This window comes from Triplophysa dalaica, chromosome 10 (genome assembly GCF_015846415.1).
Source record: "Triplophysa dalaica isolate WHDGS20190420 chromosome 10, ASM1584641v1, whole genome shotgun sequence".
NCBI classification, from domain to species: domain Eukaryota; kingdom Metazoa; phylum Chordata; class Actinopteri; order Cypriniformes; family Nemacheilidae; genus Triplophysa; species Triplophysa dalaica.
Window position 1 is genome coordinate 1,864,589 of NC_079551.1, and position 9,724 is coordinate 1,874,312.

The 9,724-nt window shown below is 36.8% G+C and overlaps 1 protein-coding gene across 1 annotated transcript; it reads left to right on the plus strand.

Moving 5' to 3' along the window:
- Nucleotides 1-1,983: 1,983 nt before the first annotated feature.
- LOC130429838 (uncharacterized) lies at nt 1,984-9,393 on the plus strand. The gene is made up of 6 exons (XM_056758664.1): nt 1,984-2,081; nt 3,404-3,727; nt 4,832-5,140; nt 6,672-6,821; nt 7,046-7,083; nt 9,271-9,393. The coding sequence occupies exons 1-6, from the start codon at nt 2,036-2,038 to the stop codon at nt 9,391-9,393; spliced, it is 990 nt and encodes a 329-aa protein (XP_056614642.1). The 5' UTR covers nt 1,984-2,035.
- The last annotated feature ends 331 nt before the right edge of the window (nt 9,394-9,724 follow it).

A 9,724-nucleotide genomic window follows, 5' to 3' on the forward strand; every position in this document is an offset into this window, starting at 1 on the left:
CACACATTATATTCATGATCTATGCCCAAAAGCTCTTTGGATCTGACAGAAGACATGTGCTGCACTGTTACTCTGTTCTGTCTGTTATTCACCATTTCATATAGTTTCGTGCGTCTCAGGAAGCGCGCCTCGCAATTGTTGAGCGCGGTGTGATTGTGACCTCTAGTGGTGAGATGAGGAAACTGCAGCAGATGTGATTATATTGAGGTGAAACATTACGGATTTTTGAAAAGAAACGAATTACACAATTATTGATTTCATTCTGCCACTGTGATTATTAATCTGTATATTTGTGTTTGTGACTGCAGCTTTGTGTGGTGATGAGTGATTTTGTCACTGTAGATGATGTTTTTAAGACCAGCAGTGGAAAATCTAAACACAACTTATATACATGTTAATAACATTCACGGTTATTTAGAATTGATGTAAAACTGCCTTTTCTAAGAAGTTTATCAATCTCTATAATTTTAATCTAATGGACATCTTGTTATTAACTCATAACAGAATGTATATTGTGAGATGTTGGCAGGAAAAGTTGCCCTTTTTACACTGCGCGGAGCAGAGATGTGACATTCTTGCAAACTGTGAGTGACGTCACTTGACGTACCAAGATGGCGGACGCGTCAACGTGCCTGGAGTGCTTGAATGCGGCATCTAGTTATAAACATTATTCTATAGCTGTCCACAAGAGGGCCCCATTTCACCGAATTCTGATGACTGAACACAATAGAGATAGAGTTAAATAAAGATAAAGCTAATCTAAAATATAAAAATTAACTAAAGTGTATATTTTAAGCTCGTCGTTTCTTTTTCTGATCGGTTTATATGCATAGGTCAGTTGTGAAGTGATGTGATAATAAAGTAAAACATTCATGTTTGATAACATGGAGAGCTGCACCCAGACATCATCCTAAAGGAAATATTCATGGAAACCTCAATACTTCATAAAAAAGTAGTTATACAATTAGGACATGGAATTTAAGATTAAAACAGAAAAGTCTTAACTAGTCAATATGTTTTGTGTGTTTCTTCACTTATTAAACGCTCCACAGGAAACAGAGGACTTGTGAAACTAATGTGACAGTAGAGCTGTGAAGATGTTTGTGATAGTTTAAGGGTAAGCATGTGTTGTTGTGATGGCCTTTAACTCTCTTGTTGGGGGTCGAGGGTAACTGTTGACACTGAAAGACAATGAAATCCTCCATATATATTTTTTTGCTTTTTAGCTCAAAATCAGCAGATGCAGAAGAAGACGTGAAGGGCTTCCTGATGTATCTCTAGACAAGTCCATATTTTCAAAGTAATTTTATTTAAACCAATTTAATGTGAATAAAAAAACATAAGTCTGTAAGAAGCGCAATTTTATTGCAAAGAGCTCTTTGAGTACAGTGACCTCAGACCTGTAAACAAGAACACAAACACATTTGAATATACTGTAAAGGCTGTGTGAAAGTTTAAAGTGTTAAAAATACATTTGCAGAAGTTTCACACAGGATGAGACATTTAGAAACACCCAAACTATACTGCAGTCTTAACATACTGTTGCATTCTCATACAATGTTTTACATTGATATTTTCTTATTATTGTTTTTACATTATATTGATCAAAACATAATAAATAACGTCAGTATGAGGCTACATTGCAAAAGCCATTTCCATTTCCATATTCATACACTACATGTGCTGTCATGGCTCCTCCCATTGACAGATTGATACGGCACGCCTCGACCTCTTGGAGTTCACGCCCCTTCTCTGGAGGGAGGGCGGGGTTTAGTCTTTTTAAGAGAATGTTTGTCATTCTTCACTTCTAAAACAAATCCTGCTATAAACCTGGAGACATCTGAAGATTTGAAGATAAACATGATTTGGTCAATGTTGATCAAACTGTGAAGATTTAAGTAAATTTGACCCTCATCTCTCTCTCTCACACACACACACACACACACACACTTGAAGCCACGCCTCCTATCTTCACACATGGGGTGGAAGTCTTTTAATCTGATCTCTTGTGGTATTCTAGCCCAATATACTGAAAATGTTTCACACGTTACTCGTGTTCTGTCTGAGCTCGTGGCTGCTTGGTAAGTTTACTTAGTTTCTGTATTTTATAAAGTCATTATTTAAATAACAATTTTACATCATCCTTATGTCAGACGCTTTTTTCCCAAGTTTCAGGTGTATTCAGATCAGTTGCGGTTCTAGCTCCCTGAAACACCTTTGGTGTCTTTTAAACTTTGGCATGTTATTATTTTAATTGAATGTTTATATATTATTATGGGTAAATTAAATATATGTCACAAAACTGCCTCAACGTCGTACATATCTAAAGTTTACGTCTATACGCAGATTAATTTAGTCGTTCGTTCTTTTGTCACGTGATATGACCGATATATTTGTTTAATGTATTACATTCAAAAATAACATATCCATGTCATTTTAAACTCTTGTTTTTGATGCATTTCTGTAAAGCATTGTATTAATAATAAACAATTTTTGAGTCACTCAGCTATGCAATAAGGTTTACATGTTTGTTTTACTAAAACGTCTCATGCAGTTAGCAAAGTATATCATAAGAGGCTATTGAAATCAATTTAATATGCAATTATTGGATAAGAGATCACTTGTGTAATATATGCATTAGTCATAAACACTGACTTTACCAGTGTTACCAGTATTAAGCTGCTGACAGAAAAAATAACCGAACGGTAGGCCACGTTTTAGAGAAGATGTTTATTGCACATATCTTTTGATCATTTTATAATATTTCTTCCTATAACACAACATAAAGCACATAGTGATGATCCAGGAAGTGGTCATGTCTTTAAAGACTCAAAGACTCCGGGACAGGCTGCAGGTTTGCCTGCGGAGCTATTTGACAAAAGAACCAAAGGGCTCTGACCCAATGACTCCAGAGATGAACTTATCATTACTGTTTCTGGTACAATCACTGTTGCACATGCGCAGTCAACACAAAATGAAGGAATCACTCTCAGAGACACTTTAAAGATTCGTTCAAAAAGGACCCCTGTTATGTTTCAGTTGTTTTGCCTGCGTTTGCCTGTTCTGCATCCAAATACTTTCACTTGAGGTCTTTGCACTTGACCACTTGACTACTTTCATGACGTATTTCCTGTTTTTGGCACTATTGTTCTAGTGGGCGTGAACATCCCAAGTGAGCATGTAGTTTTTCTAAAGATTGGGTTTAGTGTGCGTTGAGCGCACTGCCCTTTCGCATTTTTCACAAACTATTATTTATAAATTACAGTTATTGATCTGAAAAATAACTTTGATGTAGCTGGCACAAATAATAATGTACCAGACCACTTAAACCACCAAAGACGAATTACTTCTTGAGAGCTTTTCAAAACTTACTGAACTACAGGTTTGTGTTTGTGTTGTTCAGGTGTGTTTGGTGATGAAGTGAAGTCAGTGTCAGTGATGGAGGGAGAATCTGTTACTCTACACACTGATCTCACTCACATACAGACAGATGATGTCATCGAGTGGAGGTTTGAAAACATCCGCATCACCAGAATCAAGAGATCATTCAACATTAATCCCACATATGATGATGATACTGAAATATTCAGAGACAAACTGAAGATGAACAATCAGACTGGAGATCTCACCATCACACACATCACATCTCAACACTCTGGACTTTATCAACTCAATATTCTTGGGAGAAATAAGGACACGGTCAAGAAATTCAGTCTTACTGTTCATGGTGAGTAGTTTTATATCACCTGTCTGTTTACACTTTTACACTCTTCAGTGAATACATGGATGCATGTGCAGGGTTTATTACGGTAACTTAAAAATCAATGATACAAATAGGAGGACTAAACAAAAGAAACAGAACCAACTTATCATGCGTTCCATTTCGAAGTGCTCACCCCTGTGCCTTAAGCTCTTCAAAGGGTTTACCCTCCGGACACATACAGTCAAACATTTTTGTATCTGTTGTTTTTGTTTTTGGCACTCGTTTATATGATGTCTCTGAATTGTCAAAAAAACTCTCAAAATGCTTGCTACGGAATCAAACACAATTTTTTTATGACGGACATAAATATCGGAGACAGTGTGTAATCGGGACACAACCTGAGGTCGTATTACATCCCGTGGCTTTAGAAGGAGCCCTCGCCACGCAAAGAATCTCCGCAAAAAATCATGGGGGGCCGAAGTATCCATCAGTTGTACCCTATAAAATCCTTCACTCCGAAGGGCCCTTTGACGTGGCCAGTTATGAGCACTTTGTTTTGGAACGACCCTTCAATATGGCGGCCATGATTGTTTTCATTCCAAATGTGCCCTTCGGAGGGCGATAAATCCCATTTGGAATGCATCGCCAAATATCATGATGACACACAATTTGCTGTTTGCACAAGATGAGGCCGGTGAGCTTTTGGGATGCTAGAGTCGGCGGAAAAATATGATTTTTTGCAAATGTGGGTGTTTAAAATAATGAAGTAATATATCAGGGATATGACAGATCCTGTTTACATTGCTGAGCACTTCATTTAGACAGAACCACTTGATAGTGTTACACGACCGGAAAATTGTCTACAAACTCTTGCATCAAAAATGCTCACCAGCGCCATCTTGTGCAACTCGCCCATTCTATACCAATAATGTTTCAGCAGATGATGAATCTTAAGCAATTGCACATCATTTCCATTAACTAGGTCGTGTGTGATGTATCTCAGTTTATAATAAATGTGAACATTTAAAAACTTTCTATACTCACTTCAACACAACAATGACTTGTTTTATGTTGACAGATATGAAACATTAATCTGTTCCCGAATATCTGTTTGTGTTTGTGATCTAGATAAAGTGAAGTCAGTGTCAGTGATGGAGGGAGATCCTTTCACACTACACACTGATCTCACTCACATACAGACAGATGATGTCATCGAGTGGAGGTTTAAAGACATCCGCATCGCCAGAATCAAGAGATCAGTCAGCATTAATCCCACATATGATGAGACTGAGATATTCAGAGACAAACTGAAGATGAACAATCAGACTGGAGATCTCACCATCACACACATCACATCTCAACACTCTGGACTTTATCAACTCAATATTCTTGGGAGAAACAAGGACACGGTCAAGAGATTAAGTCTTACTGTTCATGGTGAGTAGAGTTGTATAGCATCTTTCTTTTTATTTTAGCTGCACACATGTGCACAATACAAATGTATATCCAGAACTGGGCTGTGTTTAAGTCCACAAACCACGGCAATGAAGGTATTTTGGTGCAAAACAACTGTGAAAGTGGAACTTGTAGTTGTAGAAATCGGACGGTCACACATGTGTATCAGTACATTTGAAGTCAAAATTTGAAGCTGTGTGTTATATGGAGCAAAAGCGATTTGTGCATTTGCAGAGGCCAAACAAGCTAGTTTTGGCGCCCAGCAGGTGGCGACCTAGCACGCAAGTGAAAGGTTGGTGAGATTCAAACAAGCAACATTTTTCCTGAAATCACTGACCGTAATAGAGTACTTTGGTTTGGCATTAAATAAGTATGCTGGTCAGCTACATTGTCAATCCCTTACGAAAATGAACCATGGTTTTACTACACAGTAAACTCATCTGTGAACGCACGTCTTTTGGTGCAGGTGTGCGAATGTTTTTTGCACATTCTTAGTTTGTGATTTGTAGAATTGGATTTGTACACTTGCATTGAAGGTTTCAAGAAGGTGTAACTGTTTGCAATTTCAAATTTTGACTTCAAGTTTACTGATACACAGTGTGGCCAACATCTACAACCACAAATTCCACTCTCACAGGCGCTTGGTTGTTTTGCACCAAAAATAGCTTCATACACGTCCACCCTTTTTCCTCATTCGCTATAGGGAGCCACAGAGATGAAGTATGTTTGTATGCAAACCCTGGAGGCCAGTTAGCATTTTAGGACTTCCGGTTCCATCGGCCCAAAGTCTATGGGTTTGAATGGATTTTGGGTAAATCACACCGAAATAAGGTCTGTGGTAAACAAAACCTTGAAATATTTTCACGTTTTCATCTATGACATAAAACACACCCATTATAACCAGCTTGTGATTTTTTTTTAAAGCCTTATTGTGTTTTTAAAAGGGCGGTTGCTAAAAGCAGCTACTTGCTTTGGCGGGCATGTTAGATGTCATCAAGTATTTAAAGCTCACAAAAAAAAGCAGCATGGGCACAAATCTCTCAAAACGTAGATGCAAATTCTTCAATTACTTACAAGGGATCACATTTTGAAAAGAGTTGTCGGAGGTTTGGTGGTGGTGATGTTGATATTGAGCGACCTTAAGTCTGTTTATACCATTGTGTTCGCTTTTACTTCTGCCGACTGTATTTCGGCTTCAAAAGTAACAAATGTTGTGTTGATTTGTAAAGATTATCATGATCAAACGTGTAAACAACATAACCTTTGTTAATCACAGAGCTTAATTTTTACGATCGTCCAAAGGAACCAGTGCAGAGTTTCCTTCCGGGCCTGCAAAAATACTTCATTTCTGAGCCTCTCCATTCACTCATTCATGGGGACTTTTTACTTTACACCTTTGTAAAAGTTGCTCTCAGCAGTGTTGTGAATAGATTTAAGAGGAAACTCTCAACTAAAAACTTTGTGAATAGATGTGTTTTCTCTCAAAGGTGTCTGTTGTTGTGTATCGTTACAGCACAAGAACTTCATACATCAGCAGGAGGACAATCAGATTATATCATTCCTCTCTCTTGTGCTGTTGTTGGATCTGTGATGATTGTAGCTGCGCCTCTGATGCTTCTGATGTTCTTCATCTGCAGAAAACACACAAACACACATCAACAGGGTAAATGACAACTACTGATGATCAGAGATACTGAAAAGAGAGAGAAAAACTTCAAACATTCTCCAGACATTTAAGAAATATTTATTTTATAACAAGTGTTAAAGCTGATGCAGTAGTTCATTTACACAGAATGTCATGCATTATATTCCATGTTAAGACTGTTGGGAAACTGATATGATAAAGTGATAATCTAACAGATAAAACTTCTGTCATTATTCTTACAGATCAAACCTGCGCTGATTCAACATACAACAAAACACAGGTGAATACAATACAATATACTTTATTGTCCCCTTGGGGAAATCTGTCTTGGGCTGTGTGAATGCTGCATTTCCAAATCACACAATGACACAATATGTAAGTAAATAAATACAGGGAGAGGATGTGTATCTAAGTTACGATTATGAACTTTCCCAATCCAAATGTTTTTGAATATATTATTTGTATCATAGTTTATCATCGTTATTGCGCTTTCTAGACGACTGGTCTTTGTTCTCCACTGCGCATTGCGCACTGGCTTTTTAGTTGTTGTGATGTTCACAACTGAAATAACGGTACAAGAGGTGTCTGCTGTCCTCTGCTGGTATCAAACAAAAGTGTCTGTAGTCTCCCTCAAATAACAGGGCCTGATTTATTCACTTTCAAAGACATGCTTTAGAACAAATACAAATTCCCCTTGTATTAAGATGGTTTATCACAAGAAAGACAACATATTTAATAATTTTCATTCCCTTCATCAGTTTTATAGGTAATTTCAAAGGGTTTTCTGTAAAATGACACCAGTTTTACTGCATTTATTCAACTGTATGTGAGTATTGGTAGACTTCAGTTTTTGGTTGGTGGAAATTGTAATAAAAGGGGATTATTCCTCTCCTCAGTTAGATTATAATAACTATTGAATTTATTATGGTAGAGTATGGCACATTTCCCTTTTCCTCTATTTACTTATATTTGCAGTAGACAAATACGATTGTTGTCAGAGAACTGGATCCCTCATGGCCTGAGTTATATACTTTCTAAGTTCAGGTTGTAATAAAACTCAAAGAGCGCTTGTTTTTTGTGTGTTTATAACACAGACAACATTTACAATCATTTGTATCACTTTCAACAGTGTTTTATCTAACTTCAAAGTGTTTCCTGTAAAATGATAACAAACTTTTGTATTTAGACCTCTGCATTTCAATTTGGTTAGGCTAAATCCAGGCGGAAATGCTAAAAATATTCCCAGAGTATTAAGGGTTAACAAGAGTTATCTCAGTAATCATATCTCGCAGTAAATGCACTGAAGCTATAGTTTCACATTTGTCTTTATATATAATATGCATGTATACTAAATGAACAGAATATAACCGAAAGCAACAATTACAGTATTTATCTGTAACATCAATATTATTTACTCTGAGCATATTGATACTTGAATGAATTAACAATGATTAAATTATAATCCCAACCGGGAAAATATAAACCGATCAGCACCTGTCTGAACATGTCCAATCGAAACCGAAAGTAAATAATTCAACGCGCATCACCAAAACATAGTAACAAATTTACTGACTTTTTCTTCAGTGACTAATACCTTAATGATACACATGCAAAACAATCGATTAATCGACAAATAAACAGGAAGTATGAACTATTAACTTCGGCCCCAGCAGACTGCCGGAGTTGGACAGCTCCGCTACAGCAACACGACTTCCGGATAGAGCGGAACTGTTACTATAGCAACGATTTCAACTTAAGAGTCTGTCTCTGAGGAGGCTTTAAAAATGTTGCCATAAAAGTCCATGTTGGTCTTAAGAAGACGAGGCTCATATAAAATTCTGATAACCTACTGGCTGATAAAAAATAATAAAATATATATAAAAGGCATCACCACCGGATATAATGATCTGTTTGTGTCACGTGGGAGATGGTGGTCTAGTGGGTTAAACCACTGAACTGGTAAATCGAAGGTTGCTGGTTCGATCCCAGCAGCCACCACCAGTGTGTCCTTGAGCAAGACACTTTACTCCATGTTGCTCCAGAGGGATTGTCCCTGTAATAAGTGCACTGTAAGTCGCTTTGGATAAAAGCGTCTGCCAAATGCCTAAATGTAAATGTGTCACGTCCTCTATACCTCTCATCTCTGTGACCTCAAACAGGTGTCAGTCCATCACATTACATTGTGCATTAATTTCATTCTATTTATTCTAAATTACGTTTGAAATGTATTGAAATCCAGTTAACGAAATCCTCTAGTGCACCCATAACCTGAATCATTTACATTTAATCATTTAGATGAATCATATTGGTTTACGTTGTGCATGTTTATATTGGAAAATTTGAACTCAAGAATCAGTCTAATCCATCAATGTCAGATTTTCCTTCTGACTGTTGAAAGTTTCTAACACTTTCTCATCTAAGTCTCATCTCTCATAACTAAGTTTTTCTCTTTTGTGTTTTCTTACAGACATCTGAAATGACAGAGTTGGTTTACACGAGCATTAAACCAGATGACATTTGTACTAAAGGACAGTTCGAGTACTTCAGTGAAGTACAGTATAATGCTCGCACAAATAAAAGACTAAAGTAATACTAACACAACTGATTTATTTGTGTCACTTTGATGTTGTGCCTTTCCATCATCTTGATTTCTCAACAAAGTCTGTTTGAGTGTTAGTGTGTTTTTCTCTCTAGATTGTGATATTTAGGCCTATGATATTTTATTGAAGGCTGTGTTTTTGATACCCGAGTATCAATGTATGTTTCTGAAACAAAGTACGAAAATAAACTTTCATAATTAATTTGTCCACAAAGAAGAGTGGTCCGCAAACTGGAGCAAACAAGAATAATTTGTGAATATGAACGTTTAAAATGCACAATTATCATGTAAACAACAATATTTACATGTTTAAAGATATTTA

Excerpts from the sequence above, each read along its gene's own strand:
- LOC130429838 (XM_056758664.1), top strand. The coding sequence starts at position 2,036 with ATGTTTCACACGTTACTCGTGTTCTGTCTGAGCTCGTGGCTGCTTG. Across the intron at positions 5,141-6,671 it reads ATTAAGTCTTACTGTTCATG|CACAAGAACTTCATACATCA; the intron begins GTGAGTAGAGTT and ends GTATCGTTACAG. Across the intron at positions 7,084-9,270 it reads CAACATACAACAAAACACAG|ACATCTGAAATGACAGAGTT; the intron begins GTGAATACAATA and ends GTTTTCTTACAG.